Source organism: Chaetodon auriga, chromosome 6 (genome assembly GCF_051107435.1).
Source record: "Chaetodon auriga isolate fChaAug3 chromosome 6, fChaAug3.hap1, whole genome shotgun sequence".
In the NCBI taxonomy this organism is placed as follows: domain Eukaryota; kingdom Metazoa; phylum Chordata; class Actinopteri; order Chaetodontiformes; family Chaetodontidae; genus Chaetodon; species Chaetodon auriga.
The window spans coordinates 455001-474633 of record NC_135079.1 but is presented as its reverse complement, the minus strand read 5'-3'; the positions used below and the strand labels follow the sequence as shown (position 1 = coordinate 474633).

Below are 19633 nucleotides of genomic sequence, written 5' to 3'. Positions count from 1 at the left end.
TGTCTGTTGTCCTCTGGTCTCTTTAGATCATTGTGTCTCCTGTGTCTGTTGTCCTCTTGTCTCTGGTCTCTTTAGATCATTGTGTCTCTGTGTCTGTTGTCCTCTTGTCTCTGCTCTTTAGATCATTGTGTCTCCTGTGTCTGTTGTCCTCTTGTCTCCGGTCTCTGTAGATCATTGTGTCTCTGTGTCTGTTGTCCTCTTGTCTCTGGTCTCTTTAGATCATTGTGTCTCTGTGTCTGTTGTCCTCTTGTCTCTGGTCTCTTTAGATCATTGTGTCTCTGTGTCTGTTGTCCTCTTGTCTCTGGTCTTTAGATCATTGTGTCTCTGTGTCTGTTGTCCTCTGGTCTCTTTAGATCATTGTGTCTCTGTGTCTGTTGTCCTCTTGTCTCTGGTCTCTTTAGATCATTGTGTCTCCTGTGTCTGTTGTCCTCTTGTCTCTGGTCTTTAGATCATTGTGTCTCTGTGTCTGTTGTCCTCTTGTCTCTGGTCTCTTTAGATCATTGTGTCTCTGTGTCTGTTGTCCTCTTGTCTCTGGTCTCTTTAGATCATTGTGTCTCTGTGTCTGTTGTCCTCTTGTCTCTGGTCTCTGCAGATCATTGTGTCTCAGCAGGACGTTCCTGTTGGAGTTGGTTGAGGTGGAGCTCATTTTAAACTAATGATTCTTTTCATTCTGGATCAATCTGCTGATCATTTCCTCCATCGATCGATCGTTTGCTTTGGAAACGTTTTGAAAAAAGTGAGAAATGTGGTCACAAAGTGACGCCTTCACCATGTTTGTTTGGTCCAACCAACAGTCCAAAGCTCCACATGATTCCAAACACATTCAGATCATTGAGATCATTGAGAGGAAAAGCAGCAAATCAAACATGTGAGAAGATCAAACATCAATGATTCCACAGCAGAGATCAATGAACCATTAAAACAACATGAAGGAACAAAGAGCTTCATGTGAACAGACTGAATGTGATTCTGCCAACTTTGGAGAAAATGTTGTTTCAGCTCCCGGAGTTTTATTTTGAAAGCAATCTGCTCACTTCCTCTCCAGGTATCTTTCCGTCTGGAGTTTGAGTTCAGCCATTCTGTCCTCCTGGACCACGTACGGGTCGTCATGGTGACCAGCAGGTGAGACAGCCGTTTCCTTTGTGTTTTGTTTTTTATGTATTTGTATTTGTATGAATGTGGTGACTGTGGATCTCTGTGTGTGTCTCTCAGTGAGGGAGAGGAGGGGTACCCGGATGACAACATCAACGACCTCTTCCTCCCTCTCAAGTACCAGACGGAGCTCCTCTTCACCAGGTGAGTGACGTCTGTTCACATCGTCTGTAGAAACGATGGCAGAAGGTTTCAGAGGTCAGGAAACACTCAAACTGACTGTGGGTCAGTTCTGGAAAGGGGGTCGGTACAGTATACTTCCTGAAACAGGCTCTTCCTCTCCTCTCCTCTCCTTCAGAGACCCCAACCCTCCTCGTTTTGAAATCAGAGCAGACAGCTCTTCCTCCTCCTCTTCGTCCCGGGACCAGCCGGACAGCAGCTCCTTCAACCTCACTTATTTTGTGAGTTAGAGACACACTCACGTCGTCCAGCGAGTCCACGGCAGCTGCAGGAAGCGTCCGTCCTCGGCCTTTGCTGTGTTTGGCTCCTGGTGGTCCTGAAGCTGAAAGTTGTAGATATTCATGTTCTCCAGAGGACGAACCTGCAGGATGTTTGTTTCACTGCTGTGACGCCAAAATCAGAACGTTCACACACATCAAAGTTAATTTTATGTTCAATTCATCTCAGGACAAAAAGCTTTAATCTGAACGAATCCTTCGGGACAAACGGGACATTTAAGGCTCACCGTCGGCGTGTCGTTCATTCCACAGAACAGCCCAAGGGAATTCTGGGAAATGTGGGAGACAAAAATTCAATGAATGAAAAAACGTCTTTGAAGTTTTCAGTCAGACTTTTCTAACTGTGTGTTTATCCTGAACGTCGCCTGCAGATCCAGAACCTGGGCGTCTTCTCAGTGCAGGACGTGGTCTTCAGGGCGGAGGTCTGGGCGGTGACCCGGCGGAGGAACCAGCTGGTCGACATCACGGACTACAGCATCGAGCAGGTACGAGGGGAAGGACTGAGACTGACTGGACTGTTTACAGACAGGATGAGCCACGTGTTACACAGACTCGTCCTCTTCCTCCTCCTCCTCCTCTTCCTCTCAGCAGGTCGCTGGGTCTCACTGCACGCTGCCTCAGCCCAGAACAACCAATCAGGTCACACCTGAGGACCTGTCTCACCTGTCACAGCTGGTGAGTCTGTTAATCCAGATCTGGTCTCAGGTGGTCCAGGAAGCGGTTTGCGTGACAGGAAGTTGTGTTTCCATCCGTCTGTGCAGAACCGCAGTAACAGCGAGGGTCTGCTGGTCCGGTGCGCGCTGAACCTGCCGGCCTCCAGAGAGATGAAGGTGACGCTCCGAGGAAGACTTCAGCTTGGCGCTCTGCTCGCTGTGAGTGTGCTGCGCTTTGTGAACGTGTGAGTACAGGAAGTAGATTCAAAGCCAGAGAAGAACATCCAGCTCAGAGCTCACAGTCTGACCTTCAGCGTCAGCCTCCTCTTCAAGAGGCTCCGGGTGTTCCCCCCTTGTGAGGAACTCAAAGCGTTTCACGTCTTCACGTTTTCTGTTTGCTGAACACGAATCCTTCGTAACTACGACACAACTGCTCACCTGTTTCAGGTGAACTTCAGGTCGCTGGAGTTACTGTCGGCTGCCTCCATCCAGCTGGAAGCATCCAGTCCGATGTTCCTGCAGGAGGACCGGCCGGTCAGACAGGTAATGCTGTCAGCTAATGAGTTCATGCTAAATGAATGAATGAATGAATGGATGGATGGATGGATGAATGAATGAATGAATGAATGAATGAACACACGCTGACTGCAGCAGGAGCAGGACAGGAAATGAACGAGACAGAGAGCTGTGACATGCAACAAAGGTCACTGGCGACCATGTGACCGTGTGACCATGTGACGACATTTAGACTCACTGATGAAGACACTGACCTTCATCTTCCTCATTTATTCACTGGCTCAGTCACTAACTACTTCCTACATTTCCACCAGTCAAACTCAGCTGTAGAGCTCATGTGGTCCTCTGCTGCCACCTGCTGTCAGAGAGGATGATGACAGTCAGCCGCTCTGCGTTAAGTTCTGCTTTTATTCAGGTTCTTCTTCTTCTTCTTCTTCTTCTTTAGTTAATGAATCTGCTTTTATTTGTTCTATCAGTTTTGCCTGATTTAGATGCTCTGATATATACAAAGATATTTAATGTAAATCACAGTGTTTTCTTTTTAAACCATTTTTAACCATCTTTCTTTCCTCATAACTGCCTTAAATCTTCTGCCTTGAACTTAAACTGTCCATGAGGCTCATGTTGGACTTCTGACCGTGATGAATAATCAATAACTGCTCTGATTATTTGTCCTCTGGTTCATAAAGTCTGACCTTCAGTGGACGATGTGAATGTTGTGATGCAGATTATCCTGGAGCTGAGGAAGGACGAGGATTACACCGTCCCCTTCTGGATCATACTGGGAAGCTCACTGGGAGGCCTGCTGCTACTGGCCTTAGTGGTCCTGGCCCTGTGGAAGGTACACACACACACACACACACACACACACACACACACACACACGTCTTTATGGTTATGGTTGTTGTTATTTTTGGTCTGGAGTTCAGTTTTAATGATGGCTCGATCACATTTAACGTACAAGCTGCAGTTTATCACAGGTGTTCAGTCAATCTGACCTCCAGTCAGTGTTTTCACAGCGAGGACGATCCGTTTATCCATGATGACTCCTAAAAACACGCCTCCACGTTCTTCACCTGCTGCCCTCTGATCACAGGTCAGCAGGTGACTGTGACGATGGACCCACCTGTAAATCAGTGAATGTTGATTTGATTCAAATCTGTTTCCCTCTCAGCTCGGCTTCTTCAACAGGCGGAGGAGGCAGGAGGAGGAGGAGCAGCCTGTAGCCAATGGGAAGGCAGCAGAGGAGCTATAATGTGTGGGCGACAGCGATGCTGATTGGTTCGGTCCTCGTCAGCTTGTGAAGTCACAGAAGGAGTTGTGTACCTGTGTGTGGTTGGTGGACGCTCTGAGCACCGACGGCCGTCAGCGGACTGAACGTGTCGCTCATCACTGAATGGAACGCGTCCCACACGCCTTCAGACACAACTGAGGGCTGAACTTTGCTCTAAATGCTTTGATAAAACTTCACGAGTCGATGAGGATCACCTGAACGCATCACGAGCCTCCACCTGTCACTCAGGGACCCTGATGCCCCCCCCAATCATCTGACCATGTTACATCAGTGGTGGAAGACTGAGCAGAACTTCAAAGTAAAAGTACAAACACAATGATGTACAAATACTCCAAATTATTCCAGTCCAAAGAGTACAGCAGCGTAAGTATCATCAGCTAAATGTACTTCAAGTATCAAAGTACTCTGTGAAGACAACGACCCTGTGACTGTTGTACAGGTACAGGTACAGGTAGGCTGACACAGTGGTTCCCAACCTAAGGGTGGGGCCCCTCCGAATGGTCACCAGGTGACTGTGAGGGGCCGTGAGATGCTGGATGTTAGAGGACAGAAGAAGAGAAGTGAGCAGAGCTTCATCTCTGCGCTGCAGGTTCACCTGCAGCTTCCTGTTCGCTGTAAAACCAACAAGCAGAAAGAAGAAAGAATCCAATAAGCAGGTGTCTCTGCTCACCTGCACGGATCTGATTGGATGTTCCTGGTCTGCTTCAGTTCCTGTGTGGTTCTCCTCATTTTTCAGGTGTTTGTTTTCCAGCTCAGTCTTCTGATGTCATTTTCACACAGACGTTTGGACCACGTGACCACGTCCAGATGGACGTTTGGACGTCTTTTATGACCACACACACATCAGCTTCAGGCTGACGGTCTCGTCTCAGGAGACAATGAAAAATTTGAAATTTGAAATTTGAAAACGTCCCTGATCCAGTTCATGTGGTGAAACTGGAAAAAGCTGTTTGACCACGAAGTTCAGCTGGAAGATCGACAGCGAATAAAACCGACGAGTGACGAGAAAAAGAACCGCGAGACAGAAAAATAAAGACCAATAAATCCAATGAAGGTCCATCCGGATGGAAGACAGACAGACAGACAGACAGGAGAGAGAGACACACAGAGAGACAGACAGACAGACAGACAGACAGACAGACAGACAGACAGGAGAGAGAGAAACTACCTACGACAGCTGATTTTACTCCAGTTTCCTGTTTATACTCGTGGAAACTGTAAATGCTTCCTATGAACACATATTGTACTTCATTGTATTTCATTGTATTTTAGTGTACTTTATTGTATTTTCTTGTGTTTTACTTCAAATTTCTATCTGATGCACTTTGTTGTATGACGTCGGACTTGAACTCGCTGTAAATAAACTGGTTATGATGAAGATGCTGTGGGCGGATCCTTTCTCTCTGCTAATGCTAATGCTAATAAAGTTTGGTCTCATAGATTTGGTTCATAGTCCTTTGGTGAGGAAACGTCAGCTCATGCTAATGAATGCATGAATAAATGACAGCATGAATATCCACAGGCGGATGAGCAGGTGGACGTGTGTGTGAAGGTGGTGCTAAAAATGGCCCTCTGAACATGTTTCAGTGTGAGTTGCGTCCCACGCTTTCAACAGAGACGTTTCACAAACCGTCCACATCAACATGTCAAACACCACAGAAGAAGAACAGCAACTCAGGATCTTTAATATCTGACTGTGATTATTGATCAGCTCTGCGGCAGATCAAACCACAAACCACACTGATCAGCACACATCTGCTCCTCAGACGAGGAGAACATCTGGAGGTTTGCTCAAAGCCTGGAACACTTCACCTGCTTCTCAGGTGAGTTAATGAACGACAGGAGGACAGAACGCAGACAGAAGACTTTTAATTTGACAGCGTTCACTCTGCAGGAAGTTCACCACAGCTGACGTCTTTAAAGTCCCCACAGGTGACGGGAGTCTTTGGCCTCACTTCAGCCGTCAAACCTCGACGTGCTGCTGCACGCTGACCAGTTCAAACATGAGATCATCATCATCATCATCATCATCAAAGCCATAACAGCTGCAGGCAGCCTCCTCTGAGCGTCTGATCACATGATTCAGAGACGCTGAGTCCTGCTGGACAGCAGCGACTGACTCCAGATGTTTGTTCAGCTTCACTGATTCAGCGAGTTCACAAAATCAAACCCTGAAAACAAGAAGAAACCTTTCACCTGATCGACCAATCACAGCCGACTGCAGACAGAACGCCTCCGGCGGAGCAGCCGTGCCACTCTACGTGAAGGGAAACATCTTTCACTGTTTCCTGATGACTGATCAGTTCTCTGAGAGTAAACCTGTCAGACAGTTAATGAACACACGTGGGTTTGGGGAGCAGTCACAGGTCTACACTGAAACCATCATCTGTAGCTTCACTGCAGGTTTTCAGCTGGACTATTTCCTGGCTGGGTGCAGATACTTCCTGGAGTCTCAGCTGGTTGGAGTCAGTGTCCACCATATCAAACCAACTGGATGTGACCGGTTCAGTTCTACAGCTTCTGGAAGGTGGATGCTGTTCACTTTGGACAGAACCAGGCTAGCAGTTTCCACCTGTTTCCAGTCTTTATGCTAAGCTAAGCTAACCAGCTGCAGGTTGTAGCTTCATCTTCATGTTAGCACTGAAAAATGTTCCAACAAGACGCCGTCACGGTGTCGCCTGACACCACGTCCTCTGCATGCAGAAACCCTCCTCCTGCTGAACACGTTAATGAAGCCTGACAAACGAATACAAACACGGTGTTTTATATGAAAATATCAAATTTAAGCTGCGATTCAGGAACCATCTCTAAACATTTCATCAGTGCTTCAGAAGACGTTCTGATGTCTGTGAGGAGCTTCAGCTGCCATCTTTGTTTGGTCAAATGTGAGAAAAGGCTTAAAAATCTGTTTAATTGTGACTTCATGGACATGATGTCATAAATCAACTGATGTTTGATTTGACACGACAGTAAAAAAGAAATAAATAAAAACCTGATCCAGAGTCGACAGAATGATGTGCTGACAAATCAATAATCAATAATCGTGTTTTAAGTTATTCTTTATGCTTCAAAAAGGAATTCACCCACAGATCCACATTCAGAGCCCAGACCTTCAGACGGTGAGCCGGTCCTGCGGTGGACCTGTGAAGACCTCGTCCTGTCAGAGGTCGCTCACGCTCAGCTGTGGAAGAAGAGGAAAGCAGGCGACTTCGTCCTCGACCGTTTATTAAAAACACATTTTCTCAACTTAAAACAGGGATTTCAAAATAAAAGCTGGCTAGAATCAAAATGACAATTTGACGTGCAGGAGCCGTCTGAACGTGTCTGCTGTCCACAGAGGACAGGGAGTGTCCTTTCAGTAAAACAGGCCCAGAGACAAAACCTCTCCACAAACTGTCCCCATCAAACCCTTTAAAAAAAAACCTCTTTTAAAACAGAATGAAGTAAAACACGGCGGCGTCCTCAGCGGCTCGCGGCGTGGAGATAAGGCAAAACAAGAAGCAGCTCAGGACAAACCTGCTGCGACACATCAGCCAGAGACACAGACGGACAGACGGACGGCCGACGGCTGCTGGTACTTTTGGCGGTTCACACTTAAAATAGAAAAAACCCATTTTTTTTTAATAAAAATGCTGAAAAACGTTTCGTACTGGACTTTTGTCCTCAGCACCATTTGGATCTGTTTGAAAGTTCTCAGAAGTTCTTCAGGAGCACAGAGTCTGTCGTGGCTCCAGCTCGGCGTCCGTTCAGTGGAACTCCACGAACTCCTCCAGCGTTTTGGGGATCTGGTTGCGGTAGGTGATCTGGTGCTGCCGGACGGCGCGCGCCGCCAGGCACTTCAGACTCATCTTCATCTGCGTCTTCAGCAGGATCTCCGACACGCCGGTGGTGCTCTTGTCCAGCGGAGTCTTATTCTGTTTATTGGTCATGTCCGTGTGGGCGCCGGCCTCCACCAGGTTGATGATGATGGCGTGCAGCGTCAGGAAGTCGCTGATGGGCCGGTTATACTGGACGATGACGTGCAGCGGGGTGTTGCCTTCGTGGTCGACGGCGTTGACCTGCGCGCCGCAGTCCAGCAGCAGCTTGGTGACCTGGGCGCTGGGGAAGCTGCAGACGTCGTTGGTGTGGAAGTCGTCGACCGGCGTGCTGGAGCTGATGGCGAGGTGGAGCAGGGAGGAGCCTTCACGTGAGCGCGGGTCCAGCTGGATCAGGTTGTAGATGTGCTTGTTGATGCGGGCGCGCTCCTCGCTGCTGCAGGCGGTCTTGGTGGAGATGCAGGCGAGGTACAGAAAGGTGAAGACGTTTGACTCGTAATTGTCCATGGCCTGGGGCAGCTCGGATTCTGCCGCCGTGTCCACTCGAGCCATGCTTCGCTGAATCTCCACCACGCTGCAGCTCAACACCTGCTCCACGGCCGACGCCAACACCTGCTCCTTCAGGTGGACCATCTGGGAGAACACCTGGGCGAAGCGCAGCAGGTCCTTGTGTGTGTTCCGGTTGCCTTTCTGCCGCAGACGAAGTGCGTGAAGCCACAGTTTGATGCACTGCTCAAACTCCATGTTATCGGCGTAGACGGCGCCGCGGTAGATGATGGGGTGGGACACGTCAATGTTGTCCGAGCCCAGGATACGTTCCCGGATCATCAGCCCCTCCATGTGCAGCGCGTCCCGGTCCACCCGGATGGCCTCCAGGTCTTGGAGCGTCTGGCACTCACAGCGCCCCCCGTAGGCCTCGATGGGCGGAAGCAGCTCCTTGGCGATGATGTTTTCTGGGTCGCGGTGGCGCTCCGTCATGGCCATGTGCAGGTAGTGGTACGTCCTCTGGATGTCGTAATTCTCTCGGTCGTTGGCGAACGACGCACCTAGCAGCTCCAGGGCCTCGATGCGGCTGCGCGGGTCGCAGTCGGCGTGCGCCAGCAGCAGCTCCACCACGTCTGCTTTGCAGCTCTCTGCAGCCACCTTCAGCGGCGTCATGCCATGTCCGTTCACCACCATGGCTGCCTGACAGCGCACCAGCTCCTTTACGATTTCCAAATGTCCTGCCTCAGCTGCGAAGTGCAGGGCGGTGGCCCCACAGTGCGCCTTGGCGTTGGGGTCGGCCCCCTGTTCCAGCAGGAACTTCACTACGTCCGTGTGGCCTTTATAGGCGGCGATCATCAGGCAGGTGTTGTTGTACTTGTTGGTGATGCTAATGTCGGCGTTGTGCTCCACCAGGTAGCGGACGATGTCCAGGCGCCCGTCGAAACAGGCGGCCCTCAGGGGGGTGGAGTTGGTGATCGTGGTGTGGTTTACGTTGGCGTGGTGACTCACCAGCAGGCGCACCACCTCGAAGTGTCCCGCTCCAGCCGCACACCACAGCGCCGTGGCCCCGTCGATGACATAGCTGCAGGACAGACGGGAGACAGACAGACAGCGAATCAGGACGCGCTCAGCTGACATCAAACATTCAATCTGAAACCTGAAAGTCTGAAGACAGAAACGTCAAACAAATTAATTTCATCTTTAACGAGGGATTCTGAACATGGGGTCAACGTGCGTCTTCACCGCAGCATCGTCTTCATCCTTACGGGTGGAGGCAGCGGCGCTCAGAGATCAATGATCTGATCAGGAGGAAGATTTTTCCATCAACACGTTTCAAACTGATTTATTAACAAATGAGGAGACACAAAAATCCTTCTGTGAGGACTGAAACCACTGAATCCTGGACAAAACCGTTTTCAGTCCACCAATCAGAGCAGGATCCTTCATTTGAAAACTGGGTCAAAACACCTGCGGTGACATCACTGCGTGGGCGGGGCCACAACTGACAGAGAGCCAGCAGGTTTCTGTGGTTCAGTCCTGATCAGATGACAAAACGTCTCAGCACTGAGACAAAAAGACATTAAATACTAACTGAGATTTTATCCTGAGGCGTCGAATCACAGACGCGTTCAGTCTGTCAAACATTCATTTTCTCTCAGGTGCAGATTTTAAACTCACTCAGAGCTGAAGTCGATGAACCCACTGCGCCTCTGCTGCCACCCTCAGTGTGTCTCTGTGGACTTTTGTCTCTGGATCAAAGCAAACTGAATGTCTGACTGGTGTTGGCAGATGTTTTCTAATCTTTAATCGTCAGTTTCAGCCTCGGGTTAAATGTCTCATCTGAACATTGATGTCAACAGCTTCCAAAGCGATTGTTTCTTGTGATTCCACTGAAAACTGAATGGTTTCAGTCACTTTTAAACCTTAAACCTGAACCACAGACGGAAACCTAAAGCCAGGACCAGTCAGTGATCTTCATTTTCATAAATAACATCTTAATCTGAACATGTAAAAACTTTTCCACATGAACTGAAACCTGAACCACAGCTCTGCCGACATGAAGACTAAAACATGGCAGCTCTTACCCGTCAAAGCGAACCGTGCCGGTCTGTTCGGTGTCCACTCTGTAGTGGTCCAGGAGCAGCCGGACCACTTTGTCGTGGCCGTTCCGGGCTGCGATGATCAGGGGAGTGGACCTCTGCCCGGCCAGCTGGGTCACATAGCTCAGCAGGTACTGGGTCTCCGCCTCGGAGTGGTTGAGCAGCAGCGCGGCCAGGGTCAGGACTCGGCCCTCGCTGGCTGCCTTGTACACGTAGCCGGCCAGAGACTCCATCTGGGCCCGACAGGTAGCCAGGACCTCCGCTTTCTTCGCAACTGGCGCCCGCAATGTCCAATCCTCCAAAGCAAGCCGCCTCCCATTAAAATGTCGAAATCGGCCCCAGTGCATACATGAAAAATGGAGTTTCTCCGTTGTGGCCGCGAGAGAAATGGTTCGAATCCCGGCGTGAAGTTTACAGCTGAAGTGTCCGATACTGAGCTTCAGCCTCTGAGTTTCTGTGTCCGGACGCCGAGTATCAGGCGTCAGCTGAGGGAGCTAGCCGGTTAGCTCTGTGCTAACGTTAGCGAGCTGGTCGGCAAACAGACACTTTTTAGCTCCAGGTTTGATTTCATTTAACTGGCGCCTTAATGTTTGCCACAAAAAGTCGTTTCCTTGTGGTGCTTCGTCTAAAAACTGAAAAACAACCCCAAATATTCACAAACAAACACCAGCACTCTCACCTTTTGCTATATAGTCATTGGGCGGAAGTTGCCGTTCTACGTGAAAATACCTCCGGCTGGAACTCTGTGTCGCTGGTTTATGTTCCGCCACTCCAGCTGCCTGTTTTTTGAAATCGGCTTCTTTTCAATGAATACAAAAAGCGCAGACAAATACAAAAAACCGAAAAAATCAAAGAAAAAATATCTAAAAAATGAATACAGAAAACAAGTTGAGAATGTTCTTTTTTTAAGAAAAGCTTTTACAAGTTTTTCTTTTGTTGAGAGAGAATTCAGTCGTTTAAATGTAAAGTTGATATTGACCTTCATTGTATATTTTGTGTATTAAAGCTAGATAGAAAGATGTTACCTGTTTGTTTCTGAACTGCTCTCATGTTTACAATATTCTTTGTCTGGTCTGAGGTTCATGATTTTAATAACAAATAAATATCATAAATTTCACAGTAACTTGAATTCTGAGAGGATGAGGGAGGACCAGCTTCATACAAGCTATAGATGTACATCTCTATAAACACTGGCCTTTGAATCCTGCTGCCAGTGGGTCCCAGTGGCTAACGCAGTCACTCTTGGATGGAGACATGACTATGGTTTGGGGAATCCAACATTTAAATGTGATTTATTTATTGTATTTATTCTTCAGTTTATTTTCAGGAACAATGCACTGATCAATGTCACTGTGGGGAATGGATCAGGTGATCTTACCCTCATGTGGAAGAGCTCAAAGCATGGACTTTCTTCCTCGTTGTAAATCTAGTTTGAAAACTTCATTTCAAACAATAAAACACACAACGTGAAATTAGAAACAGCAGAGAGCAAAGCATGAAGCAGTTGAACAGGATAAGAAGCATCATGTAACGGAGGACATGTTCAGCGCCGGCAGGTAAAACATGAGAAGAGACTCACGATACAGCAGGTACTTTGGCTTTTAAACAAGAGTTCACATTGAATGCAAAGGACCAGCGACGCGCCAACGACACCACCCTTATTCTGTTCTGATGGTCAGAGCAGGTGATTATAGAGCCAGAAACTGAGCTGACCAATCACAGCTTGTTGTCTCTCACAACAGGCATGATGTCACAGACCAACTTCTGGGAATGCAGAAACAGACATGGCGTCTGAAGCGGCGTGTGATGTCAGTCCGTCTCTTGTTGTTGTCTCGTGATGGTTTCATTCCATCATTTTGATCCAGACTGAAACATCTCAACACCTGCAGGCTGGATTATGATGAATGTACCGTTCACACGTTCATCTTCCCTTCAGGATCAGTTCTTCTGACTTTGGTCGGAGTCCAACACTTTGTTTTAACACTGAACACCTGCAGAACTAATGACACCCCCATCAGCCTCAGCTGGACTTTGTGTTTGCTGCTAGCAAACGTTAGCGCACTAACACTAACACTAACCACAACAGTGAATGCAGGCTGCAGGTTAGCAGATGTCAGTGGAGCTTTGAGTTTGCTGTAACGTTAGCAGGGCGGAGGAGAGCAGGTGGTGTCAGACTGAACGCTGCTGTTCAATTACAAACCATCCGACGGCTCATCCAGACAGGACACACTGTGTCTGTCCTGAGGGAAGCTGTTTCTCTGTGATTCACACCGAGCAGCACAAACAAAAAGCCTTCCAGAGGAGAAATGTTCATGTGGAGGATCACAGGCGGAGGAATGTCAGCTGTTTTCATGAGTTAAAAGATGGAAACACCCAGTAAATCAAAGAGAGGATGCAGTTTTTGGAGCACAGTGGACGAAGCAGCAGAAATCAGACATGAAGGAGCCCCTGAAAGGGAATAAGTGGGCAGAAAACATGGATGAGAAGGTGCACACAGGTGTCTAAATCCTCCTGAGCGCTCTCTGCTGTGTGCGTGTGTGTGTGTGTGTGTGTGTGTGCGCGCGCACCTGTGATTGGTTGTTGCTGAGTTACAGCCACAGCATTGGACACAGTGTGAATGGGACTGACTGACAGCCCGTCCCCGTCCTCAGGCTGAAGCATCAGGCTGTCTTCAGTCACAGAGCTGCTGCTGGAGTACTGAGGAGCCGATTGGATGATTGAGAACAGGTGATCAGAGAAAGTGGTGGGAAACTGAACAATGACAGGAAGTACAACATACAGGAATGACCAAGGAAAACTACTCCAAAATAAAAGAGGAAATGGAGTAAACCACGCTGTTCTTCCGTCATGTGTCCCAGTTTTCTTGCAGTCACATGAAAACAGGTTTCACAGATCTTCGTGACCTTTTCAGTGAACCTCACAGGGAGCGTAAGCTTCTCACTGTGCTCACCTGGAGCCAGATTAACGCTGCCTAATGAAAAATGGGTGGAGGTTTATACAGATTAGAGGCTTATCTGCTGCAGATCAGCCTGCAGTTTAATTCCTGACTATTCTACCAGGAAACGACTCAGTTCTGCTTCAGTCTGAAGGAAACTGTTTCTTCAGCTTCAGACAAGGAGGTCAACAGTGGACCTGATTGGCTCTCATTGCGCCTTTGTGGTGTCAGTCGGTGATGCTGTAGCTGTTTAAGATAAGATAAGATAAGATAGGACTTTATTGATCCCACACGGGAAACTGAGTCGTTGCAGGCAGCTGGTTTAACAGTGTTTTCGTGTGACAGACAGACGCTGAACTGCAGAGCAGACATGCAGCCATCCATCACGTCCACCCAGAAGAGACAGAAGACAGCTCTGCATGCGGCTGCCTTCATGTGCAGGTCGGTAAACTTCACGTTTCATCATCGGTCTCACCTTTAAACAACGATTCCACTTTCATTAATCACAAAGCTTCGTGTTTGAACACTCTGGTTCTGCTGAAGTGCCGGAAACAGAAAAGTTCCTCGAAACTCATGAATGAAAGTAAAGTCAGATCACAGCTGAGTTTGTGTTTCTTCGCTCGGAGCAGTTCAACCTCCTGAGTTCACTCATTTGTAACACACATAGGAGTTTACGTCTCCACCCACTCCTCCTGAAGAAGAAGAAGAAGAAGAAGAAGAAGAAGAAGAGCTGGAAATGAAAAAGAAAAGGCGAAGCGAGGCGGAAAAGCTGTTTGGATAAAAGCAGAAACAGACCGATCATCAGATCATCATGTCTGAACGTTTCTCTTGTTTATTGTCTCGGGAAAGAAGCAGCGGTCTGAATTTCTGCTGGTTTCCACCTTTAAAATCATCCAGCTGCTGTGGACTGAGCCTGTCAGTGGAGGACATCACTCTGTCCTCTGTCCTCCGTCCTCTGTCAGACATGTGACAGATGAACAGATGAGATTAGAGCTGCAGGAAATCCGCTGTCGCACAGTTTGGGGGTTTTGGAGGGAGATCAGGACTTTCTCTGGTTCAGGACTGTCAGGGCTGCTCAGGCCTGTTCAGACCTGCTCTGGACTGTTCTGGACCGTTCTGGACTGTTCTGGACTCTGTCAGTCTGCAGATTCAAACACTGCCTTCGACACTTTAGCGACTTTAGCTGCGTCGCTTTTCGACTGCTGGATGACTGTGATGAACCGTGGTTCAGGCGTTCGTGCTCCCCTCAGGATGAACTGAAATAACTTGATGATGATCCTCTGGCGCCATCGTCAGGTCAGCTGTGGAGGTGTTCAGTCCTTTGGTTAAATACCTGCAGGACTAAGGACACGAGCATCAGCCTCAGCCTCAGCTGCACTCTGTGCTTCTGATAATGATCAAACCTGCATTTCATCAGTCATCCAGTATTTCTGGAGGCGGCTCTGCGGCGTTTCCACCTCAGCGACGGCGTCACTTTCATTTCCATCCAGTAGTCACACCGCGTTTCACTCGTCCTGCTTTGGTTCATTTGGAGCTTTAAAGAGAAATGTTGCTCGATGTGAATCTTTTTATTTCAGCATCATTTTGGCTTCTTTTCAGAGTCGCTGGTCTGAGACAAATCACATCATGCATCACAGGATTTAAGCTCTGCTTCAGCACAAAATGCGCCCAGAAGGCAGTCAGAGCCTCTGATCGCATGATTAGCCGCTGCGTCAGTGAATCAGGTGAATGAACACATGAATCTGTGTGTTTCTGTGTTCTGCAGCCGGTCGGCCGGTTCTGCGGAGATGAAGGACGTTCTGCCGAAGCCTCGCTTCCACCTGGACCTCTGGCTCCGCTTCACCGTCCAAAACTGGATCCTGGATGTGGGCCGACCTGTCCTCATGGTAACAGGAGGACAAAAAAAAAAAAACTCAATATAATCTTGGTAGTCTAAGAGCTGATCGGTACCTTGTCACCTGTCCCTGTGTGTCCTGAATGTCTGCTGCTCTGTTGTCCTCATGTGTCCCTTTAAAACCACCTCAGCCAGCAACCCTGAACACACTGACCAATGAAACGGAGAGGCTTTCAAGGCGTTACATCAAAATGTCTAAAACAGAGTAGATCTACGAGTATTTTATTGAGCTGTGTCAACCACGGTCAAACAGAGACGCCTGTGGTCTTATTCAGGTAAAGGTGCGTTTCATTTGGTCACCTGTCCACGGCGCCATGTCTTTGATGGATGCAGGAGGGAAAACATGAAGCTAGCTGCTCTTTTGTTGACTGTTGTTTCATCAGTTTCATCACGATGGTGTTTAACAATGAAGACAACAGCTCCCATGATGCGGCGCCGCTTCATGATGTCATCAAACGTGGTCTTTTGTTGTTTTGGTTCTGAGACCTCTAGAGGCAGGGATGAATCACTGCGCGTTTACAGGAGGAATGAAACAGTCAATCTGTGTTGAATGTGAATCTCTTTGCAGCTTGTCGTCCCAGCAGACTGGTGTCCTGTCAACCGTCCGGGTCCCGCAGAAGTCCTCCACTTCCTGTACATCATCAGCACGCCGCTCGTCCTGCTCAAAGTGACTGAGACGCAACACGCCGCCGCCACATTCACTCACATTCACGGACGCTTCATTCAGATCACAGTCAAACTTCTGTCCTTGCAGATGCTTGAGCGCAGCCCCAGGACGCTGCCCCTGCTCGCCGTCCGCCTCGGCATCATCGCCGTCGTCATGGGAACCAGCCTCCACCTAGTGGCCGACTCCATCACCGGGCGGCTCCTGCTGATTGGCTACAAGCTGCACCTGTCGGTCAGAGAGAATCCAATCATGAAGACGTTGGAACCGTCCTCCCTGGTAGGTGCTGCGTCACCCAGGATCACACCTGGGCGGTGTGAGACGCCATTTTTCAGCCGCTGATCAGAAGCCTTCAGATTAACACAGGAAAATCAGCAAAAAGCCTTCTTCTTTAATTTAGACAAGAGAAGAAGAAGACAGGAGCTCAGCTGAATGCATCAGTGTCTGTGATGAAGGCTGATGAACGCCGTTTTACTCTGCAGGTCGATGCCTTCGAGCTGCTGTTTTACTTTGACGACACTCTTGGTCACCTGATGTGGTAAGAAGACCTCAAACTCGCCGTTCATCCACGGTAGCATAATAAAAGTCCACTTCCTGTAACTCGTCCCAGATGATTCTTATGTCGGAAAAAGATCAATGACCGTAACTGTGATTAGTGTCTGACTTCCTGTCTGTGGCTCTCAGCTCAAAGCTCATTGGTTCCTGCTGAAGACGTAAATCTTTAAATATTTACTTTCATGTTTAAAAGTTTCATTATTTCCTCAAACAGCTGCTTGCTGTAGTTTTTATCAGACAAACTGGAGGACATTGAGCATCTGTTGGGACTATTTAGTGGCGGATGAATCCACGTGTGGTGCTGTAGTGTGTGTGTGTGTGTGTGTGTGTGTGTGTGTGTGTGTGTATTTGTTTCTACTGGAAAGTGTATTTACTATTAAACTGAAATCAAATATCTAATATCAGTATCACTACTTGTTAGCTTTCCTTGATAAACAGTATTTAAACGTTGTTTTACTGGAGAAACATACTGACACATCAGTGCCACCACTAGCTTAGCAGAGAGAGGTTTGTCACCTTAGGACCTGAGAGCAAAAGCTAGCCCGCCCTGCTAGCCCACCATCACATCTCCAAAAACATCTGATTCATAACTTTATTCAAAACTTTAAAAAATCCTTTCTTTCTTACTTTAAAAGAAAATCTCAAAGCTAAATTTGATGATGTTTTGCCTTTGATGTAACGTATGTTGAATATCTTGTCTAAAGCTCATCAAAGGTCAGAATACTTCAGGACGTTTGGACCAGACTGGGCTAAACAAGGCTAAAGTTGGCTAAACGAGGCTAAATGAGGCTAAACGAGTTCACGAGAATTATCCTTCTTCCTCCAGGTATGGTCCCCTCTTCCTCGTCCTCTTCCTCTTCTTCAGTGGTTGTTTCAGTCTCAGGAAACAGGAGGAGAAGATGCCGCTGGCAGCATGGATGCTATTTGTCCCCAGCAGCGCCTTCTACTGGTCAGACTGCTTTACTACAACATCACTCATCACATCCGTGCATCCTGTGACCGAACGGTCGCAGGTTCAATCCCTGTTCATCGATACACTGGGATTGTCGCCTTGGCAACAGCTTGTCCTCCTGGGGTCCATATGTTACCGCTTCGTTAGCACTTAAATTAAGATCACATCAGACCAACGCAGAAACAATCAGAACCATCTGAATCAGCTGGCAAAACAACAATAACCTCAGTTCATCTGAAGGTCCACAATCAAAGGACGCCTGTCAGAGGGTCGCAAAGACGGATCTGTCTCAGCGAGACCACGAGCCGTCAGCAGGGCTCATCCTGTGGGACCGTGAAGGTCTGGACCTGGTTCCAGTTCTGCTGCTGTTCTGTTTCAGTGCTGATGTCTGACTGTTGATCCACCAGGTGACACTTGAACTGAAACTGTAGTGTCTGATGAACAACACACCTGAGGCCGAACGTGTGTGTGTGTGTGTGTGTGTGTGTGTGTGTGTGTGTGTGTGTGTGTGTGTGTGAGCACCTCCAGGTGTTAGAAATAATTGATTAGGTGGCTCTCAGGTGTAATAGTTGATTAGGTGGCTCTCAGGTGTTGCTGACTCGACGAGGACGTCCCTGAGGGCTGGGAGCAGACCTGGAGGACTGTGTCAGCGGTCTCATGTCTTTTTGTCTTTTAAATGTGAAAGACATTTCTGTCACATTTCCAAATGAAACATCGTTTTTCAGAATCTTTGGTTTTCATGCAGCCGTTGACGACAGTCTGTGGGGGTCACCTCTAAATCACATGACTCACCTGTAAGGACGCTCCCAGTCCATCAGAGTCCTGCAGCCAGACAACTGTGATGAAGACTGTGGTGTTAAAAACACAGCAGGGATTGAACCTGTGGCTCTCTGCTCACAGGTGACCTTTGACCCTGTTTCTCCCAGCAGGTACCTGATCACTGAGGGACAGACCTTCATCCTCTTCATCTTCACCTTCTTCACTATGACCGCCACAGTGATGCACCAGAGGAGGCGGGGCATGGTTCCCGACAGCAACGGCGTCTTCATGCTCTACAGGTACGCTGTCCAGAAATTGTGGACAATGTGGTCCATGCTGACCCAGAGAGGTTCAGGTGGTGTCAGTGGTGGAGCAGGTGAAGTCCAGGTGAGGATGTGCTGCTTGGGAAAATGTTTCATGATGACTGAAAACGTGGAGCGATGGCGCTGTGATCATGTGAGAATCATCTCGATGCCGATTGGCTGACGCTCTCTGCTTGTAGCTTCTCTGCAGCTCTGTCCCTGGTGGCGGTCTGGGTGGCCTGTCTGTGGAGCGATGGCGTCCTGAGGAGGAAGTATCCCGGGCTGATCTACGTCCCGCAGCCTCGCTCCGTCTTCACGCTCCACCTCCAGAGCACATAAACGGCTCATTTAAAGGCGTCCTCCTCCTCAGACTCAGAGTGTCCCTTTAATCTGACCGAAGGAAGGTGGAGACGTGGCGTCCGTCTCAGAGGTTTGGAGGGACTAATAATGAATCTGCAGAGGACTGTCGGGTTGTCTGTCCTCAGCCTCAGAGGTGCTCCATAATTGTCCTCAATGCTTCGTTTTATTGATGTTTTCATATCAGTGATCTGAGACCATGAGAATGTCCCCGTCCACTCCAGAGACTTCCTGTCTCACACTTTTCCTTCACTCTTTAAACATGGACGACATGGAAGTGAGTCTAACCTGAACCCCAACTAAGCAACAACCTCCACCTGTTTCCAGTCCTGACGTCTGTCTGTCTTTGTCTCTCTGTCTCTCTGTCTTTGCCTCTCTGTCTCTGTCTGTCTGTCTGTCTTTGTCTGTCTGTCTGTCTGTCTGTCTGTCTGTCTTTGTCTCTCTGTCTGTCTGTCTCTCTGTCTGTCTGTCTGTCTGTCACTCTTTATATGTTCATCACACCTTTGACTTACTCTGTGAAGCTGATGATGATCTGAATGAAGGATGAAGAACATGTTTGTCCTCCACACACACACACACACACACACACACACACACACACACACATACGTGTGATTAACCCTGAACAATGAAGATGATCAGATTCTGTGTCTGACAGGATCAATAAAGCTTTAAAGTCACTCAAACTGGCCTCCCTGAATCACACGTCAGCTGTCCTGTCTGTCCTGTTATGTCCTGTACC

General features: G+C 48.4%; 4 protein-coding genes across 8 annotated transcripts in view; 3 read left to right on the top strand and 1 right to left on the bottom strand.

Moving 5' to 3' along the window:
• itga11b (integrin, alpha 11b) overlaps nt 1–5219 on the top strand; it is a 33378-nt gene extending 28159 nt beyond the window's left edge. The window contains exons 22-30 of the mRNA XM_076732493.1: nt 1046–1122; nt 1213–1296; nt 1451–1553; nt 1982–2095; nt 2202–2285; nt 2372–2482; nt 2711–2806; nt 3507–3620; nt 3954–5219. Coding sequence (XP_076588608.1) covers nt 1046–1122; nt 1213–1296; nt 1451–1553; nt 1982–2095; nt 2202–2285; nt 2372–2482; nt 2711–2806; nt 3507–3620; nt 3954–4034 — 864 coding nt within the window. The 3' untranslated portion in view covers nt 4035–5219. The remainder of the gene's footprint in view (nt 1–1045; nt 1123–1212; nt 1297–1450; nt 1554–1981; nt 2096–2201; nt 2286–2371; nt 2483–2710; nt 2807–3506; nt 3621–3953) is intronic.
• A 1904-nt stretch (nt 5220–7123) lies between these two features.
• On the bottom strand, nt 7124–11190 carry fem1b (fem-1 homolog b). The gene is made up of 2 exons (XM_076732496.1): nt 10459–11190; nt 7124–9455 (listed from the first exon to the last, which is right to left on the bottom strand). Exons 1-2 carry the CDS (start codon nt 10818–10820, stop codon nt 7820–7822), a joined length of 1998 nt encoding a protein of 665 aa, XP_076588611.1. The 5' UTR covers nt 10821–11190; the 3' UTR covers nt 7124–7819.
• Nucleotides 11191–14885: 3695 nt separating this feature from the next.
• On the top strand, nt 14886–18882 carry cln6b (CLN6 transmembrane ER protein b). 5 transcript variants are annotated; one of them, XM_076733985.1, is made up of 7 exons: nt 14886–15294; nt 15871–15969; nt 16057–16245; nt 16449–16504; nt 17348–17470; nt 18403–18531; nt 18735–18882. In XM_076733985.1, the coding sequence occupies exons 1-7, from the start codon at nt 15145–15147 to the stop codon at nt 18871–18873; spliced, it is 885 nt and encodes a 294-aa protein (XP_076590100.1). In that variant the 5' UTR covers nt 14886–15144; the 3' UTR covers nt 18874–18882. The 5 variants fall into 5 exon arrangements, with proteins under 5 accessions (XP_076590100.1, XP_076590099.1, XP_076590098.1 ...); XM_076733984.1 differs by having other exon boundaries at nt 18400–18531; XM_076733983.1 differs by having other exon boundaries at nt 18403–18848.
• Nucleotides 18883–18902: 20 nt separating this feature from the next.
• The window catches only part of calml4b (calmodulin-like 4b), a 6965-nt gene continuing 6234 nt past the window's right edge, over nt 18903–19633 (top strand). The window contains exons 1-2 of the mRNA XM_076733981.1: nt 18903–19168; nt 19413–19633. The exon at nt 19413–19633 is cut by the window's right edge and continues 670 nt beyond it. The gene's annotated coding sequence lies outside the window, so the exon portion shown is untranslated. The remainder of the gene's footprint in view (nt 19169–19412) is intronic.